This window comes from Pleurodeles waltl, chromosome 2_2 (assembly GCF_031143425.1).
Source record: "Pleurodeles waltl isolate 20211129_DDA chromosome 2_2, aPleWal1.hap1.20221129, whole genome shotgun sequence".
Classification (NCBI taxonomy): Eukaryota; Metazoa; Chordata; class Amphibia; order Caudata; family Salamandridae; genus Pleurodeles; species Pleurodeles waltl.
This window is the reverse complement of record NC_090439.1, coordinates 206980280-207000434: the sequence shown is the minus strand read 5'-3', so window position 1 is coordinate 207000434 and position 20155 is coordinate 206980280. Positions and strand designations below refer to the sequence as shown.

At 49.2% G+C, this 20155-nt stretch overlaps 1 protein-coding gene across 6 annotated transcripts in view; it reads left to right on the top strand.

Annotated features, from left to right (window-relative positions):
* TRIO (trio Rho guanine nucleotide exchange factor) overlaps window positions 1-20155 on the top strand; it is a 3522386-nt gene that overhangs the window by 2378675 nt on the left and 1123556 nt on the right. For all 6 annotated transcript variants that reach the window (XR_011200906.1, XM_069219639.1, XM_069219640.1 and 3 more), the window contains exon 40: window positions 19423-19526. Coding sequence is in view for 5 of the 6 variants with exons in the window: in XM_069219639.1 (XP_069075740.1) it covers window positions 19423-19526 (104 nt within the window). In the remaining variant the exon portion in view is untranslated. The remainder of the gene's footprint in view (window positions 1-19422; window positions 19527-20155) is intronic.

Here is a 20155-nt window from a genome sequence, read left to right as displayed (position 1 = left end):
GAGCCTTTGAGGCTCACCGCCTAGTGTTACAGTTCCTGCAGGTGGGAGGTGTGATGTACCTCCACCCAGGGCAGGCTTTGTTTCTGGCCTCAGAGAGCTCAAAGGCTCTCACCCCATGTGGTCAGAAACTCATCTGGAAGTGGCAGGCTGGCACAGACTGGTCAGTCCTGCATTTGAAGTTTGGGTAAAATACAGGGAGCATCTCTGGGTGCATTTTTCAGTAAACTCAACACTGGCATCAGGGTGGGTTTATTGTGCTGGGAAGTTTTCAGACTTCAGTGAAGCCATTATGGGGTTGTGAAGTTCGTAATGGCACACACCCAACCCATAAATTTTGTATGGCCACCGTGCACATACAATTACTAAGAGTGGACTTAGACACTGTAGTGGCATATTGCTCATGCAGCTATGCTCTCACCTTTGTTTAGCGCACCCTGTCTTAGGGCTGTAAGCCGTGCTAGAGTGGTGACCTACCTATGCCACAGGCAGTGGTTTGTGGGCATGGCACCCTGAGAGAGGTGCCATGTTGACTTTGTCTTTTTCTCCCCACCAGCACACACAATCTGCAAAGGCAGTGTGCATGTGCTTGGTGAGGGGCCCCCCAGAGTGGCATAATACATGGTGCATCCCTTGGGGACCTTCCCTGGCCACAGGGCCCTTGGTACCTTGGGTACCTTTTAGAAGGGACTTCTGTGTGCCAGGGATGTGCCAATTGTCGAAACAATGGTACAGCTTTTGGGAAAGAACACTGGTGCTGGGGCCTGGTTAGTAAGATCCCAGCACATTCTCAATCAAGTCAGTATCAAAATCAGGCAATAAGTGGGGAGGTTAACCATGCCAGAAGGAGCACTTTCCTACGAATATTGTTCCTTCTTTTTAATTATTTATTGCAAATGTCATCTTTTCCACCCAAACCACAAGTTAAATTAGTGTTATCAGGACTGAAGTAACCAGTGAACGGCTCTCATCTGCACCATATCCATGTGAAGAAATCTGTTTCGATATTATTTGGATCTTAAATCGCTCTAGTAAAAGACACATATATATTTTTGTGATTGCTGATTATGCCATCCAGTGGCTATTCCCTGAAAACAAATAAATACTACTCCATTGCCTTAGCTATGATTGAAGTATTTTTTTTTCCTGAATAGGCTTCCAAAAAGATGTTTTACTAAATCGGGGAAGGTCCTTGATGTCTAAACTTATGGCTTAGGTATGCACGCAATTAGGAGTCAGTCAAATGTGCACATCCCTCTATCATCCACACACTGATGGTTTAGTGGAATCTACAATTCCCCTTAAAACGTTCTCTTGGAAATATAATGAATTTGGATGGAAGGATTTCAGGCAAGATTCTTACGATAAGCTTTTTTGCCCAAACTCTGGCAGAGGCAAGAAAGTACTGTTCTTTCCTCTTTTGATATCTTTATTTTACACAACCTTCATATTCTTCTAGAAATTACACAATAGATGTTGGAGTCCCAATCAGATACAGGGAAATTCCTTTCAGTGTACATTAACAAATAGTGGATACACATTGGGAAATTAAGAGAATTAGTGAAAGAAAACTTCAAGGTTGCTAAAGACCGACAGAAACAATATCATGACCAAATGGGCAAGTGGAGGGGTTTCTGTTCTGGCGATTGGGTATTATTATTACTCCTGTCTAAGGCAAATAAAAATCTGATAGAGACTTCTAGTCGCAGATTCCTTACCTTAGAAGTTCCCCCAGGCGTCAGACTGGATCCGGAGATTTTTCTTCAAGCAATTCCCTTGCGCGTCGGTAGCTGCCGTCGGTCAACTCCGTGGGCGTCGTGGTTGCCGTGATGATGTCGGGAGAAGTACCTAGACGCTGCCCTCGCGCAGTGACGTCAGTTCTTTTCTTTCCATGCCACGCGCTGATCTGGAGAGAGCTACCTTAGGCAATTTTTGGGCCGAATTCGACCATTTTCTTGAGCTTTTTTGGTGCGACACTTGGTGCGTCCAGCATGTCCCCGAAGACCGGGTTCAAGCCATGCGAGGACTGCCATCGGATGATGTCGGTGACGGATCCTCATTGTGTTTGCCTGTGGTGCCTCGAGCGCGACCACGACCCGAAGTCGTGCTCCGAGTGTCGGGCAGTGCATCCGAAAGCTTTGAGGGAGCGGTCCCTAAAGCTGATGGCGCCCGGCACTCGACTCCGTGTATCTCCCAGTCTTGCTCGAGAGTAAGGTCTCGGGATCGGTCACGGAGCCATCACCAATTGTCTTCTTCGAAGTCCTCGGGTCAAGGGAAGAAGTTGAAGAAGTCCCATCGCTCTCCGACTTCACCCCATCGCTCGGCCGATGTGGCACAAGCGTCCACCCACTAGGCATCTGTCCTCTGAGCCTACGTCTGGGTCGACTCAGCGCTTCCCCCAGTTTCCCGGAGCGACCCTCGCCAGCTTAAAGAGTTTTACAAGGTCATGCGCCTTATCTTTGGGCGTGCCGACCCCAATACGGTGCCTTAGGGCCCAAGGGGCTTGGCTGAGGGGCCTTTGGGTTCGTGCTGGCGGCTTCGGCCCCGGCCACTGAGGTCGCCTCCGGATCCGTGCGCGGATCCACACCGACGCCGGTCACACAGTTGAGACCTTCCCCGGTGCCGGGTCGATTATCGATGCTCCCGACGTCGGTAGTGCCCACTATCGACGTCAACCCAATTCTCATACCCAACGACTCGGAATCAGAGCGGCGTCGGTGGGCCCTATTCGCCTGAGGTTTGATTCTGACCCATTTTCCTATGGGTACGAATACGGGGAGGAATTGGAGGGGTCCCTGGACCCTTATGAATGCCAGGATGACCCTACTATGGACTGGGCACAGGACTTGGGCGAAGCCAGTGGTCTGGATACTTCTCCTGACACTGGCATGCTGTCTCCTCCTACCGTGACTACGGCGGAGGGAGCTACCTATAGTATTGTGGTTAGTGGGGTGGCTGAGGTCCTTGGCCTTGAGCTACCTACTGTTGAAGTCAAGTCTAATCTCCTGACAGAGGTTCTTTAGCCTGGGGCTTCTATGTCAGAACCCCTTCTCCCATTTAATGAGGCCCTCACTGATGTCCTTTTGGGTACATTGTCCAAACCCAACACAGGGACTCCTGTGAACAGGACTATCTCTCGCCGCCATCGCCTGCACCGAACGACCCAAAGTTCCTGTCCCACATCCTACGCCTGAGAGTCTTGTAATCCAGGTGTCCTCTTCTTCTGGCGCGTTCCCTTCCTCACCCCCGGATAGGGAATCCAAAAGGCTGGAACAATTTTGTAAGAAATTGTTTTCTTCCTCCAGCTTTGCACTGCGGTCTGTGAACACCGCATGTCTTTTGGGCCATTATTCCCACTCACTGTGGGATACAGTTGCGCAAGTCCTGCCGCAGATACCGGAGGAGGCCCGTGCTACCATCTCCCAAGCAGTGAAAGATGGGAGAGACGCGGCAAAGTTCACGATCTGTTGTGGGCTGGATACGACCGACTCTCTGGGCAGATCGGTTGCGACGACAGTGGCCTTACGGCGCCATGCCTGCTTACGTACTTCTGGCTTCTCAGGGGATGTCCAATAGTCACTCATGGACATGCCCTTTGATGGCACCCGTCTCTTCGGAGACAGAGCGGACTCGGCCTTGGAGAGGTTCAAGGATTCCCGGGCTACGGCTCGGACCCTTGGCCTTTCCTCCGTCACACGCCCCCCACAGTCTGCTTTTTGTCCCTTTTGTGGCCACGGAAGTGGTGCCCTGTCGTATCCTCAACCCAGCCACCGGGCCATGAACGCTGGACAGCCTATGAGTGGCCGTGGGCGCGGAATCCCACGTGGCCGTGGGACAGGGAACTAGAGGTCTGTCCAGTCCACCTCTGCCCCCGCTGCAGCCTCCAAACCTTCCTAGTTCATCCACTCACTCCCACCCAGTTGGTGGCAGAATCCGCCATCACCTGCCCCACTGGGAACATATAACCACGGATGGGTGGGTTTTGCAAATAATTCGGAAGGGCTACTCCCTCCCTTTCGAATATGCACCACCACACATGCCACCATCCTTCCATCACCTTCCGGAGGATCATTTGGTTCTTCTCCGCCAGGAAGTCACAGCTCTCTTGACCAAGGGAGCAATAGAAAAGGTCCCTGTGCCAGAAGTAGGTTGTGGTTGCTATTCCTGCTACTTTCTGATACCAAAGAAGGACAAAGGCTTGCATCCTATCCTAGATCTTTGGGACCTGATTTGAGGAGAAGTTCAAAATGCTCACCCTGGCTCAGGTTCTGTCAGCCTTGGACCCAGGAGACTGGATGGTAGCGTTGGACTTGCAGGGTGCTCATTTCCACATCCCCATCCTGCCTGCCCACAGACGTTACCTACGATTCGTGGTAGGTCACGAGCACTTTCAGTTTACCGTGCTCCCTTTCGGCCTTACCAGTGCCCCTTGGGGGTTCACGAAAGTGATGGCGGTGGTTGCAGCTCATCTGCGCAGGTTAGGGGTCTCAGTCTTCACCTACCTAGACGACTGGCTGTTGAAGGCGCCTTCGTCCCTGACAGTCGTCTCCCACCTTCAGACTACGGCAGACCTCCTGCACCAGCTGGGGCTCACTATCAACGTGCCGAAGTCACACCTGACTCCCTCTCAGATGCTCCCTTTCATTGGAGCTGTTCTGGACACAGTGTTGTTTCGGGCTTATCCTCCCAAAAAGCGAGTCCAAGACATTTAGGCTATGATTCCGATCTTTCAGCCTTGGTCTTGGGTTTCAGTGAGACAGACTCTGAGGCTGCTGGGCCTCTTGGCCTCCTGCTCGTAATACATGCCAGGTGGCATATGCGAGCTCTGCAGAGGGACTTGAAGTTCCAGTGGGCGCAGCATCAGGGGAATCTCTCCGACATGGTCCAGATCTCGGAGGGGACTGCAAAAGACCTGCAGTGGTGGTTTTCTAATCCCAATTGGGTCACTGGCAGATCCCTCTCCCTTCCCCCCCAGACCTCTCTATAGTGACAGATGCGTTCTGGGTTGGGGCGGCCACATGGGAGAGGCGGAAATCAGAGGCCTCTGGTCTCCGGTGTAGCCGGGACTCCACATAAATATGCTGGAGCTCCGGGCGATCAGACTTGCATTGAAAGCATTCCTTCCATCTCTCAAAGGGAAAGTGATGCAGGTGTTCACGGACAACACTACCACCAGGTGGTACTCCAACAAACAAGGCGGGTTATGGTCCTGGACCCTTTGTCAGGAGGCACTACGCCTCTGGACATGGCTGGAACATCAGGGCATTACTCTGATGGTTCAACATCTGGCGGGCTCTCTCAACGCCAGAGCCGGCAAACTCAGCCGCCAACGCACTGTCGATCACAAATGGCGTCTCCATCCGAAGGTGGCGCAAGGTCTCTTTCTCAAGTGGGGAGAGTCTTGGTTAGATCTGTTCGCCTCCGCAGAGAACGCGCAATGTTAGCTATTTTGCGCATTGGAGTTTCCAAGGCGGCACTCGCTTATAGACGCTTTTCATCTCGAGTGGAACTCCGGCCTCCTTTACGCCTTCCCGCCTATCCCTCTTCTGCCCAGAGTTCTCAAGAAAATCAAGTACAACCGGGCCCAAGTTATCTTGGTGGCTCTGGACTGGGTCGAAGAGTGTGGTATCCAGAGCTATTGAGCATGTCCATCGATCCTCCACTCGGACTGCCTCTTGGGGCCGATCTTCGGTCACAGCAGCAGGGGACGGTCCTCCACCCGAACCTGTCCAACCTCCACCTTCATGCGTGGGGATTGAACGGCAACAGTTAATGGCATTTGCCCTTCCACCCGAAGTCTGCAATGTTATCTTGGCAGCCAGGCGTCCATCGACTAAAACTGTATACGCCTGTCATTGGAATAAATTTGTGGCATGGTGCACCAGCAAATCTGTTGACCCCGTTTCTGCACCTCTTTCAGAGGTTCTACTGTTCATTCTTTCTTTAGGCCAGCAGGGCTCTGCATTGGACACCCTTAAAGGGTATCTGTCTGCCATTTCCGCCTTTCTTAGGCTTCCTGATCAGCCCTCACTCTTTAAATCTCCTCTTGTGAGTAGGTTTTTGAAGGGACTCGCCCACTTATTTCCTCCTACTCCCTTCATCATGCCTCAGTGGGATCTTAATCTTTTACTTACTTACTTAATTTGTACTCCCTATGAGCCAATGCATAATTGTCCCTTGCGGCTCCTCACATTCAAAACTGTCTTTCTCATCGCTATCACCTAGCTCGCAAGGTGAGTGAGCTTCAGGCCCTTTCTTCAAAGCCTCCATACTTGTCTATGCACCCTGACAAAGTGGTGTTACGCATTAGAGCTTCCTTCCTTCCTAAGGTGGTTACACCATTTCATGTAGGCCAGTCCATCACTTTGCCTTCCTTCTACGCTCCCCCATATCCTTCCCATGGTGAGGAGAGACTCCACCGTCTGGACCCAAAAAGAGCATTGGCATTCTATCTCAATCGTACTAAAGACTTATGGGTGGACGATCAACTCTTCGTTAGCTATGTGGGTGCGAAGAAAGGGAAGGCGGTGCAGAAGCGTACCATCTCTTGATGAGTGCTTCTTTGCATCAAAATGTGCTATGCTTTGGCAGAAAAAAGCAACCTCCTGACGGCTTGCGGGCTCATTCTACCAGAGCCACTGCTACATCCACTGCGTTAGCACACAGAGTTCCTGTCCTGGATATCTGTCAGGCAGCTACGTGGGCATCCCTGCACACGTTTGCTAAGCATTACTGCCTGGATAGTCAGGTCCGTCGGGACGGCTAATTTGGTCGTTCGCTCCTGCAGGACTTTCTAGTATGATCTTAGTTCACAGCCCACCACCGAGGATGGCATTGCTTGGGTATCTATTCTAAGGTAAGGAATCTGCAACTAGAAGTCTCTCTCAGATGTACAACTTACTTACCTTCAGTAACCAAATATCTGGTAGAGACATATTCTAGTTGCAGATTCCTTACCGCCCACCCATCCTCCCCGCTTACGAACTGATTTCTAGGGACAGGGATTCCCACCTTTCAGGTCCTTAGCGCTGGCGCACCAATCTCAATGTTCTTCTCCACTCTGGCGTGGAAAGTTGTTAAAAGAAACTAACGTCACTGCGCGAGGACGGCGTCTATGTACTACTCCTGACGTCATCACAGCGACCACAATGCCGGCGGAGTCGACCAACGCCACCTACCGAGACGCAAGGGTATTGCTCGAAGAAATATCTCCGGATCCAGTCTGACGCCTGGGGGAAATTCTAAGGTAAGTGTAGGAATTTGTCTCTGTATATACTATTTCAAAGTAAGAAATAGTGTGCACAGAGCACAAGGGTTCCCCTTAGAGGTAAGATAGTGGCAAAAGGAGATAATTCTAATGCTCTATTTTGTGGTAGTGTGGTCGAGCAGTAGGATTATCAGAGGGTAGTGTTAAGCATTTGTTGTACACACACAGGCAATAAATGAGGAATACACACTCAAAGACTTACTCCAGGCCAATTGGTTTTTATATTGAAAAATATATTTGTTTTCGTTTATTTTAAGAACCACAGGTTCAAGATTTACAATGAATACTTTAAATGTAAGGTACTTCACTTAGATACTTTAGGAACTTTGAATGAAAGCAATATCACATACAATCTTTGTAGGGCGGTGGGCCACCAGGAGTCGTCCCATACTGTCTTGTTGGGGCCAAAGATGATGATTTCTGTTTTGTTGGAGCTGAGTTTGAGGTGGCTTGATGTCATCCATTTGGAGATGTCAAGGAGTCTGGCGTGGAGGTTTGTCTTGGTGGTGGAGAGGTTCCTGGTGAGGGAGATGACGAACTGGGTGTTGTCTGCGTACAAGAGGATGGTGAGTCCGTGGGGACGGAGGATGTTGGCGAGCGGGCCATGTAATGTTGAAGAGGGTAGGGTTGAGGGAGGATCCTTGGGGGACCCCGCAGATGATCTTGGTTACTGGGAGGGAGGCAGATTTTCTGGGTTCTTTCGGCGAGGAAGGAGGTGAGCCAGTCCAGGGCCTTGTGCCGGATTTGTGCGTCGAAACGGCGTGCGCGGAGGATTTGGTGGCATACAGTGTCAAAGGCTGAGGAGAGGTCCAGGAGGATGAGTGCGACGGTCTCGCCCTTGTCTACTCTGATTCTGATGTCATCAGTGCAGGCGATGAGGGCGGTCTCAGTGCTGTGGTTCTTGCGAAATCCAGATTGGGAGGCGTCAAGTGCATTGTTATCCTCTAGGAAGTGAGACAGTCGGGCGTTGTAGGAAGTTGGCTCTGTATATACTATTTCAAAGTAAGAAATAGTGTGCACAGAGTCCAAGTGTTCCCCTTAGAGGTAAGATAGTGGCAAAAATAGAGAATACCAATGCTCTATTTTGTGGTAGTGTGGTCGAGCAGTAGGTTTATCAGAGGGTAGTGTTAAGCATTTGTTGTACACACACAGGCAATAAATGAGGAACACACACTCAAAGACTTACTCCAGGCCAATAGGTTTATATATTGAAAAATATATTTTCTTAGTTTATTTTAGGAACCACAGGTTCAATATTTACAGTTAATACTTTAAATGTAAGGTACTTCACTTAGATACTTTAGGAACTTTAAATGAACACAATATCATGTACAGTTTTTGTAAAAATTGCAATAAGCTATTTCAAACGTGGACACTGCAAAAATCAAAAGATCCCGGGGGATGCAAGTAAAGGTTAGTTTTAGTGGTAAGTAAAACACTTATACGTCTCAAGTTTGGGGCATAGGCAGCCCACCGTTGGGGGTTCAAGGCAACCCCAAAGTTACAACACCAGCAGCTCAGGGCCGGTCAGGTGCAGAGGTCAAAGAGGTGCCCAAAACACGTAGGTGCCTATGGGGAACAGGGGTGCTCCGGTTCCAGTCTGCCAGCAGGTAAGTACCTGCGTCCTCGGGGGGGCAGACCAGGTTTTTTTTGTAGAGCACTGGGGGTACACGAGAAGACACACAAAGTACACCCTCAGCTGCACAGGGGCGGCTGGGTGCAGTGAGCAAAGCAGGCGTCCGGTTTCAGGTAGGAATCAATGGAGGGACCCGGGGGTCACTCTAGCGGTGCAGGCAGGCACAGGGGGGCTTCTCGAGACAGCCACCACCTGGGCTAGGCAGAGGGTCGTCTAGGAGTCGCTCCTGCGTTGGAGTTCGGTTCCTTGAGGTCCTGGGGGCTGCGGGTGCAGTGTTGGTTCCAGGCGTCGGATCCCTTGTTACAGGCAGTCGCGGTCAGGGGGAGCCTCTGGATTCTCTCTGCAGGCGTCGCTGTGGGGGTTCAGGGGGGGTCGTCTCTGGCTACTCACAGGCTTGCAGTCGCCGGAGAGTCCTCCCAGTGGTGTTTGTTCTCTGGATCTCGAGCCGGGGGCGTCGGGTGCAGAGTGTGAAGTCTCACGCTTCCTGCGGGAAACGTGCAGTCTTTGAAAGTTGCTTCTTTGTTGCAAAGAAGTGGCTGGTTTTGAACAGGGCCGCTGTTCACAGGAGTTTTTTGGTCCTTTTAGTCCAGGGCAGTCCTCTGAGGCTTCAGAGGTCGCTGGTCCCTGTTGGATGCGTCGCTGGAGCAGGTTTTCGACGTTGGAGATAGGCCGGTGGGGCTGGGGCCAAATCAGTTGTCGTCTTCCTCCTTCTCTGCAGGCTTGTAGGTCAGGAGTCCTTCTTCTTTCTTCAGGTTGCAGGAATCTGATTTCCTGGGATCTGGGGCGCCCCTAAATACTGAATTTAGGAGTGTGGTTAGGTCTGGGAGGGCAGTAGCCAATGGCTACTGTCCTGGAGGGTGGCTACACCCTCTTTGTGCCTCCTCCCTGTGGGGAGGGGGGCACATCCCTAATCCTATTGGGGGAATCCTCCGACCTCAAGATGGAGGATTTCTCAAGGCAGGGATCACCTCAGCTCAGGACACCTTAGGAGCTGTCCTGACTGGTGGTTGACTCCTCCTTGTTTTTCTCATTATCTCCTCCAGCCTTGCCACCAAAAGTGGGGGCAGTGGCCGGAGGGGCGAGCATCTCCACCACTGGGATGCCCTGGGGTGCTGTAACAAAGGGGGTGTGCCTTTGAGGCTCACAGCCAGGTGTTACAGTTCCTGCAGGGGGAGGTGAGAAGCACCTCCACCCAGTACAGGCTTTGTTCCTGGTCACAGAGTGACAAAGGCACTATCCCCATGTGGCCAGCAACATGTCTGGTGTGTGGCACGCTGGCAGGAACTGGTCAGCCTACACTAGAAGTCGGGTATGTATTCAGGGGGCATCTCTAAGATGCCCTCTGGGTGTATTTTACAATAAATTGCACACGGGCATCAGTGTGCATTTATTGTGCTGAGAAGTTTGATACCAAACTTCCCAGTTTTCAGTGTAGCCATTATGGAACTGTGGAGTTCGTGTTTGACAAACTCCCAGACGATATACTCTTATGGCTACCCTGCACTTACAATGTCTAAGGTTTTGCTTAGACAGTGTAGGGGCATAGTGCTCTTGCACATATGCCCTCACCTGTGGTATAGTGCACCCTGCCTTAGGGCTGAAAGACCTGCTAGAGGGGTGACTTACCTATGCCACAGGCAGTGTGAGGTTGGCATGGCTATCTGAGGGGAGTGCCATGTTGACTTAGTCATTTTCTCCCCACCAGCACACACAAGCTGTGAGGCAGTGTGCATGTGCTGAGTGAGGGGGCCCTAGGGTGACATAAGTCATGCTGCACCCCTTAGAGACCTTTCCTGGCATCAGGGCCCTTGGTACCAGGGGTACCAGCTTCAAGGGACTTACCTGAGTTCCAGGGTTTTGCCAATTGTGCAGACAAAGGTACAGTTTAGGGAAAGAACACTGGTGCTGGGGCCTGGTTAGCAGGGTCCCAGCACACTTTCAAATCATAACTTAGCATCAGCAAAGGCAAAAAGTTAGGGGGTAACCATGCCAAGGAGGAATTTCCTTACACAACCCCCCCCCCGCCACCAAACGAATGAGGACGAGACTAACCTTTCCCAAGAGAGTCTTCATTTTGTAAGTGGAAGAACCTGGAAAGGTCATCTGCATTGGCTTGGGCAGTCCGAGGTCTGTGTTTCACTATAAAGTCCATTCCCTATAGGGATATGGACCATCTCAAAAGTTTAGTGTTTTCTCCATTCATTTGCATGAGCCATCTGAGAGGTCTGTGTTCAGTTTAAACTATCAAGTGAGTACCAAAAATGTATGGTCTCAACTTCTTCAGGGACCAGACCACAGCAAAGGCCTCCCTCTGAGTGGCACTCCAATGCTGTTCCCTGGGGAGTAACCTCCTGCTAATAAAAGAAACAGGCTGGTCAAGGCCATCATCATTTGTTTGCAACAGGACTGCTCCTATCCCATGTTCAGAGGCATCTGTCTGCACAACAAACTGCTTAGAGTAATCTGGAGCTTTCAAACTGGTGCTGTGCACATTGCTTGCTTCAGGGTGTCAAAGGCTTTTTGACAGTCCAAGGTCCAGTTAACTTTCTTGGGCATTTTCTTGGAGGTAAGTTCTGTGAGGGGATTCACTATTGATCCATAATCCTTCACAAACCTCCTATAGTAACCAGTCAAGCCAAGGAATGCCCTGACTTGAGTCTGGGGTTTTAGAGCTACCCAGTCCAGAATAGTCTGGATCTTGGGTTGGAGTGGCTGAACTTGGCCTCCACCTACAAGGTGTCCCAAATAAACCACAGTACCCTGCCCTATCTGACATTTAGATGCCTTGATAAAGAAGCCTGCTGCTTGCAGGGCCAGCAAAACCTTCTTCAGGTGACCGGGTGATCCTGCCAGCTGGAGCTAAAGACAGCAATATCATCAAGATAAGCTGCACTAAAGGATTCCAAGCCAGCAAGGACTTGATTCACCAACCTTTGGAAGGTGGCAGGGCATTCTTTAATCCAAAGAGCATCACAGTAAACAGGTAGTGCCCATCAGGTGTAGAGAATGCTGTTTTCTCTTTTACTGCTGGTGCCATTCTTATTTGCCAGTGCCCTGGTTTCAAGTCAAAGGTACTCAAGTATTCGGCAGCACCCAATTTATCAATCAGCTCATCTGCCCTTGGAATGGGGTGAGCATCTGTCTTGGTGACAGAATTAAGCCCTCTGTAGTCCACACAGAACCTCATCTCTCTCTTGCCATCTTTTGTGTGAGGTTTGGGGACCAAGACCACTGGGCTAGCCCAGGGACTGTCAGAGTGCTCAATCACTCCCAACTCCAGCATCTTCTAGACTTCCACTTTGATGTTTTCCTTAACTTGGTCAGACTGTCTAAATATTTTGTTTTTGACAGGCATGCGGTCTCCTGTGTCCAAATCATGGGTATACAGGTGTGTTTGACCAGGGGTTAGGGAAAATAGCTCAGCAAACTGCTAGAGGACTTCCCTGCAGTCAGCTTGCTGTTGGCCAGAGAGGGTGTCTGAACAGATCACTCCATCTACTGTGCCATCTTTAGGGTCAGTGGAGAGGAGATCAGGGAGAAGTTCACTCTCTGCTTCCTGGTCCCCTTCTGTAACCATTAACATGTTTACATCTGCCCGGTCGTGGAAGAGTTTTAGGCGGTTAATATGGATCACCCTCTTGGGGGTCCTGCTAGTGCCTAGGTCCACCAGGTAGGTGACCTCACTCTTTTTCTCTAGCACTGGGTAAGGGCAACTCCATTTGTCCTGAAGTGCCCTGGGAGCTACAGACTCCAGAACCCAGACTTTCTGCCCTGGCTGAAACTCAACCATAGCAGCCTTTTGGTCATACCACTTCTTCTGGAGTTGTTGGCTGGCCTCAAGGTTTTTACTTGCCTTTTCCATGTACTCTGCCATCCTGGAACGTAGGCCTAGTACATCGTCCACTATATCTTGCTTAGGCTCATGGAGAGGTCTCTCCCAGCCTTCTTTCCCAAGAGCTAGTGGTCCCCTAACAGGATGGCCAAACAGAAGTTCAAAAGGGGAAAACCCTACTCCCTTCTGAGGCACTTCTCTGTATGCGAAAAGCAGGCATGGCAAGAGGACATCCCATCTCCTTTTGAGTTTTTCAGGGAGCCCCATGATCATGCCCTTCAACGTCTTGTTAAATCTCTCAACAAGACCATTGGTTTGTGGATGGTATGGTGTGGTGAATTTGTAAGTCATCCCACACTCATTCCACATATGTTTCAGGTAAGCTGACATGAAGTTGGTACCTCTGTCAGAAACCACCTCCTTAGGAAATCCCACTCTGGTAAAAATACCAATGAGTGCTTTGGCTACTGCAGGGCAGTAGTGGACCTAAGGGGAATTGCTTCAGGGTACCTAGTAGCATGATCCACTACTACTAGGATATACTGATTCCCTGAGGCTGTGGGGGGTTCAGGTGGACCCATCATATCCACTCCCACTCTTTGAAAGGGGACCCCCACCACTGGAAGTGGAATGAGGGGGAGCCTTTGGATGGCCACCTGTCTTACCACTGGCTTGACAGGTGGCACAGGAGGCACAAAACTCCTCCACTTTCTGGCACATATTGGGCCTATAAAAAAGGTTGACTAACCTCTCCCATGTCTTGGTTTGTCCCAAATGCCCAGCAAGGGGAATGTCATGGGCTAAGGTCAGAAGGAACTCCATAAACTCCTGGGGCACTACCACTCTCCTAGTGGCACCAGGTTTGGGATCTCTTGCCTCAGTGTAAAGGAGTTCATCTTCCCAATAGACCCTGTGTGTTCCACTGACATTTCCTTTTTCTTGGTTAGCAGCTTGCTGCCTTAGGCCTTCAAGAGTGGGACAAGTTTCTTGCCCCTTGCACAGCTGTTCCCTTGAGGGTCCCCCTGGGCCCAAGAGGTCAACCTGATAAGGTTCCAACTCTATAGGCTCATTTCCCTCAGGGGATAGAACTTCTTCCTGAGAAGAGGGGTTCTGTTTCTTTTTCTTTGCTGAAGCTGGTTCCCCAGTCTTCTTTCTTTTTCTCTTGGAGGATTGGGTCATTATTCCAGACTCCAACACCTCTTTTTCACCCTGAGCTCTGCACTGTCCCCCAGTCTTGACACACACCAGTTCAGGGATACCCAGCATGGCTGCATGGTTTTTGAGTTCTACCTCAGCCCATGCTGAGGACTCCAGATGATTTCCAAGCAGACATTCAACTGGTATAGCAGAAGAGACTACCACCTGTTTCAGGCCAGTGATCCCTCCCCATTCTAAAGTTGCCATAGCCATGGGATGTACTTTACAGTAGTCTGATTGTCAGCATTGGTGACTGGATAATTTTGTACAGTCAGGTATTGTCCTGGGGAAACCAGTTTGTCTGTCACCCTAGTGACACTGGCACCTGTATCCCTCAGGGCCTCTACTCTAGTCCCATTAATAAAGAGCTGCTTCCTGTATTTTTGCATGTTAGGCGGCCAGGCAGCTAGAGTGGCTAAGTCCGCCCCACCCTCAGAGACTAATGTAGCTTTAGTGTGAACCCTGATTTGCTCTGGGCACACTGTTGATTCCACCTGGAGACTGACTATTCCAGTGCTAACTGGAGTAGTAGTTGAAGTGGAACCTTTCTTTGGACAGGCCTTGTCTCCAGTTTGGTGTCAATGCTGACTACAGCTGCGACACCAGGCCTTTTTGGGGTCAAAGTTGTTACCCTTGTACCCAAATGAGGATTGTGAAGAGGCTTTGGACCCACCTTCCTGTGCAGGTTTTTGGGGCCCTGTAGAAGACTCTTTACTTTTTCCCTTGGATGTCTCAACACTCTTCCCCTGGGGAGGCTTTGTGACCTCTTTCATTTGGTCACCCCCTGTGGAAGTCTTGGTCACCCTTGTCTTGACCCAGTGGTCTGCCTTCTTTCCCAATTCTTGGGGAGAAATTGGACCTAGGTCTACCAGATGCTGATGCAGTTTATCAGTGAAACAATTACTTAAAAGGTGTTCCTTCATAATTAAATTATACAGCCCATCATAATCATTTACACCCCTACCATTAATCCAACCATCTAGTGTTTTGACTGAGAAGTCAACAAAATCAACCCAGGTCTGGCTCGAGGATTTTTGAGCCCCCCTGAACCTAATCCTGTACTCCTCAGTTGAGAATCCAAATCCCTCAATCAAGGTAGCCTTCATGAGGTCATAGGATTCTGCATCTTTTCCAGAGAGTGTGAGGAGTCTATCCCTACACTTTCCAGTGAACATTTCCCAAAGGAGAGCACCCCAGTGAGATCTGTTTACTTTTCTGGTTGCGCAAGCCCTCTCAAAAGCTGTGAACCATTTGGTGATGTCATCACCGTATTCATATTTTGTTACAATCCCTTTGGGGATTTTTAGCATGTCAGTATTCTCTCTGACCCTATTTAAGTTGCTGCCACCATTGATGGGAGCTAAACCCATCTCTTGTCTTTCCCTCTTTATGGCTTAGAGCTGTCTCTCCAAAGCCATTCTTTTGGCCATCCTGGCTAACAGGGGGTCATCTTCATTGAGGCTGCCCTCCGTGCTTCCAGAGTTGCTGGACTCCACCTGTGGGAGAAGCAGCATCTCTGACTATCACTTGTGGAGCCAGGGTTTGAGGGACCCTGGTCTCCCTAACTAGGACAGGAGGGAGGAAGTTATCCTCCAGGTCACTAGTTTCCCTCTCTGTAAGGTTGTCTTCACAGTGGTGGTCTCTTAGCAAACTCTGCCAAAAGCTCCTGGAGCCTTACTTTGGTAGGGTTTGATCCCGTTTTTATATTTTTTATTTTACAGAGAGTCCTAAACTCTGACATCCTTAGATGCAGGTAAGGGGTGAGGTTGAGTTCCACCACCATCTCTTCTGTGATAGACATTATTTCTCTAAAAGTTGGGATACTTTTAAGAATCTAAAACTATCTCTAGAACTTAATCCAAACTTTTACAAAACTTTTAAACTCTAAAAGAAATGCTAATAGGGACTTACACAAGGCCCTAGCAGGACTTTTAAAAATGTAGAAAAATAGTTCAAATTGCAAAAATCAGTTTCTAATGACAATTTTGGGAATTTAGTCGTGTGATCAGGTATTGGCTGAGTAGTCCAGCAAATGCAAAGTCTTAGATCCCACCGCTGATCTATCAATGTAGAAAGTTGTCACTGTATACACTATTTCAAAGTAAGAAATAGTGTGCATAGAGTCCAAGGGTTCTCCTTAGAGGTAAGATAGTGGCAAAAGTAGATAATTCTAATGCTCTATTTTGTGGTAGTTGTTTATTGTACACACACAGGCAATATACGAGGAACACACACTCAAAGACTTACTCCAGGCCAGTAGGTTTTTATATTGAAAAATATATATTTTTTAGTTTACTTTAAGAACCACAGGTTCAAGATTTACAGTAAACACTTTAAATGTAAGGTACTTCACTTAGATACTTTAGGAACTTTGAATGAAAGCAATATCACAAACAGTCTTTGTAAAAATATCAATAAGCTATTTTCAAAGTGGACACAGTGCAAAAATCAACAGTTCCTGGGGGAGGTAAGTAAAGGTTAGTTTTGGAGGTAAGTAAAACACTCACAAGTCTCAGGTTTGGGGCATAGGCAGCCCGCCGTTGGGGGTTCAAGGCAACCCTAAAGTTACCACACCAGCAGCTCATGGCCGGTCAGGTGCAGAGGTCAAAGAGGTGCCCAAAACACATAGGCGCCTATGGGGAACAGGGGTGCTCCGGTTTCAGTCTGCCAGCAGGTAAGTACCTGCGTCCTCGGGGGCAGACCAGGGGGGGTTTTGTAGAGCACCGGGGGGGGGGGGGCACAAGAAGGCACACAAAGTACACCCTCAACGGCACAGGGGCGGCCGGGTGCAGTGAGCAAAGCAGGCATCGGGTTTCAGGTAGGAATCAGTGGAGGGACCCGGGGGTCACTCTAGCGGTGCAGGCAGGCACAGACGGGGGCTTCTTGGGACAGCCACCACCTGGGCTAGGCAGAGGGTCGTCTGGGGGTCGCTCCTGCGTTGAAGTTCGGTTCCTTCAGGTCCTGGGGGCTGCGGGTGCAGTGTTGGTTCCAGGTGTCTGGTCCCTTGTTACAGGCAGTCGCGGTCAGGGGGAGCCTCTGGGTTCTCTCTGCAGGCGTCGCTGTGGGGGCTAAGGGGGGGTTGTCTCTGGCTACTCACAGGCTCGCAGTCCCTGGGGAGTCCTCCCTGTGGTGTTTGTTCTCTGGATCTCGAGCCGGGGGCGTCGGGTGCAGAGTGTGAAGTCTCACGCTTCCGGCGGGAAACGTGCAGTCTTTGAAAGTTGCTTCTTTGTTGCAAAGTGGCTGATTTTGAACAGGGCCGCTGTTCACTGGAGTTTCTTGGTCCTTTTAGTCCAGGGCAGTCCTCTGAGGCTTCAGAGGTCGCTGGTCCCTGTCGGATGCGTCGCTGGAGCTGGTTTTCAAAGTTGGAGACAGGCCGGTAGGGCTGGGGGCCAAATCAGTTGTCGTCTTCCTCCTTCTCTGCAGGCTTGTAGGTCAGGAGTCCTCCTTCTTTCTTCAGGTTGCAGGAATCTGATTTCCTGGGATCTGGGGCTCCCCTAAATACTGAATTTATGGATGTGTTTAGGTCTGGGAGGGCAGTAGCCAATGGCTACTGTCCTTGAGGGTGGCTACACCATCTTTGTGCCTCCTCCCTGTTGGGAGGGGGGCACATCCCTAATCCTATTGGGGGAATCCCCCAACCTCAAGATGGAGGATTTCTCAAGGCAGGAGTCACCTCAGCTCAGGACACCTTAGGGGCTGTCCTGACTGGTGGGTTACTCCTCCTTGTTTTTCTCATTATCTCCTCCAGCCTTGCCGCCAAAAGTGGGGGCAGTGGCCATCCACTACTGGGATGCCCTGGGGTGCTGTAACAAAGGGGGTGTGCCTTTGAGGCTCACCCCCAGGTGTTACAGTTCCTGCAGGGGAAGGTGAGAAGCACCTCTACCCAGTACAGGCTTTGTTCCTGGTCACAGTGACAAAGGCACTCTCCCCATGTGGCCAGCAACATGTCTGGTGTGTGGCACGCTGGCAGGAACTGGTCAGCCTACACTAGAAGTCGGGTATGTATTCAGGGGGCATCTCTAAGATGCCCTCTGGGTGTATTTTACAATAAATTGCACACGGTCATCAGTGTGCATTTATTATACTGAGACGTTTGATACCAAACTTCCCAGTTTTCAGTGTAGCCATTATGGAACTGTGGAGTTCGTGTTTGACAAACTCCCAGACCATATGCTCTTATGGCTACCCTGCACTTACAATGTCTAAGGTTTTGCTTAGACACTGTAGGGGCATAGTGCTCATGCACATATGCCCTCACCTGTGGTATAGTGCACCCTGCCTTAGGGCTGTAAGGCCTGCTAGAGGGGTGACTTACCTATGCCACAGGCAGTGTGGGGTACGCATGGCACTCTGAGGGGAGTGCCATGTCGACTTAGTCATTTTCTCCCCACCAGCACACACAAGCTGTGTGGCAGTGTGCATGTGCTGTGTGAGGGGTCCCTGGGGTGGCATAATACATTCTGCAGCCCTTAGAGACCTTCCATGGCATCAGGGCCCTTTGTACCAGGGGTACCAGTTACAAGGGACTTACCTGAGTGCCAGGGTTGTGCCAATTGTGGAGACAAAGGTACAATTTAGGGAAAGAACACTGGTGCTGGGGCCTGGTTAGCAAGGTCCCAGTACACTTTCAAATCATAACTTAGCATCATCAAAGGCAAAATGTTAGGGGGTAACCATGCCAAGGAGGCATTTCTTTACAGTCAGAAATCTGCAACTAGAATATGTCTCTACCAGATATTTTGTTACCGAAGGTAAGTAACTTGTACTTTTGGCCCAGTGGCAGGGACCTTACTAAATTCTTAATTGATGGGATCAGTAACTTATCAGTTAGATCTTTTGGAGAGGAAAAAAAGGTTGAGTTGTTTCAGATGAGGTGGATGTGCTACGCAATAAGCAATGTTATTAAGGCTTATGGGCATCTTAACAGTCTTTACTGCTGTTTAAAGTTACTGGGAATTCCCAGCCTTACAACTGGGAATGATTCAACTATGTGAGTAGATGAAAGATATCAGTGTTGGAGAAATTGAGTTACTTGTAAGTAACTATTTTCGTATTCCCAGTTGGTGGTCACAGTCAACTTAATTTGTTCATTTGTGATGGACATTTTTTATAGTTAGCCACACCGGATTGTCTTAACTGATGGGTAATTTGACAACAAATTAAAAGGAACTCCCAAATATCTTTTAACTTTCTTTTTGTGACGCGCATGGTTTCTAGATATCCCCTATTCCACATACAACCAACTTATTTTGATTTCATGACACTGGTGTTTAGATAAAGCATTCCAAGGAAATGTGGTGTCTGATGGTCTGATTATTTTTGTCCACTAATTTTCCATGACTGGGCTTGAAATGTCAGTAATTCTGTCCACATGGCAGAGCGTATTTTAAATGTTTGCTATTGTACAACAGTATTTTAAAAAACCTGATGTTTTGACAGTTTCCTATTAGCAATAGTATATATGATAAAAAACTTGTTTTAAATTATTTTTAGGGTTATATGGCGCTTATGAAGGAAGATGGGGTTCCTGATGACATGAAAGGAAAAGACAAGATTGTGTTTGGCAACTTACATCAAATTTATGACTGGCACAGAGAGTAGGTACCCTAACGTTAGAATAAGACTGAAGTAGGAGTAATGAAACACACAAGTTTTATTGTATCCTAATAATGCCTCTGAATTTATATAAATGTTGAGAACTTTAAAGGTTCCCTTTGTTGTAGTAAAAAGAAAAGCATCTCATTATGACTGGACATTTGTGAGTGTGGTAAGACTTGGCATTCTTTTGTGATGGGTAAATCTTCATGCACATTCCTCAACTCTTGAATCTCCTTGAGTTGCACGACTGGATGTGTTGATTGTTGTTTCTTCCCCCTGCTACTCTGCTTTGATTATGCTCATGATATGACTGGCCACAGCTGATTTGGTGGTGAGCTTCATGTGCTTCTCTATAGCCATTTGCTTCCATTCCTGTTTGCATTCCTCCAGTATGTCTTGTGATGTCCAGCCGAGCATTATTCTTTGTGAAAAGACTTGCTTGGCACTGGATTGTTTCACACTTGGTCAAGCTGAACTCGGTCCTTGCACGCCAATTTAATCAGTTACACAAGCTCAGGAGATACTCTCTAAACCTGCACTTTCAATGGTGCCAGCCCTTCCAAATAGCACAGCAGCCCACCAATATTTTTTAACAACTACCAAGAGTGTGGTCACTCAGAGACCACCT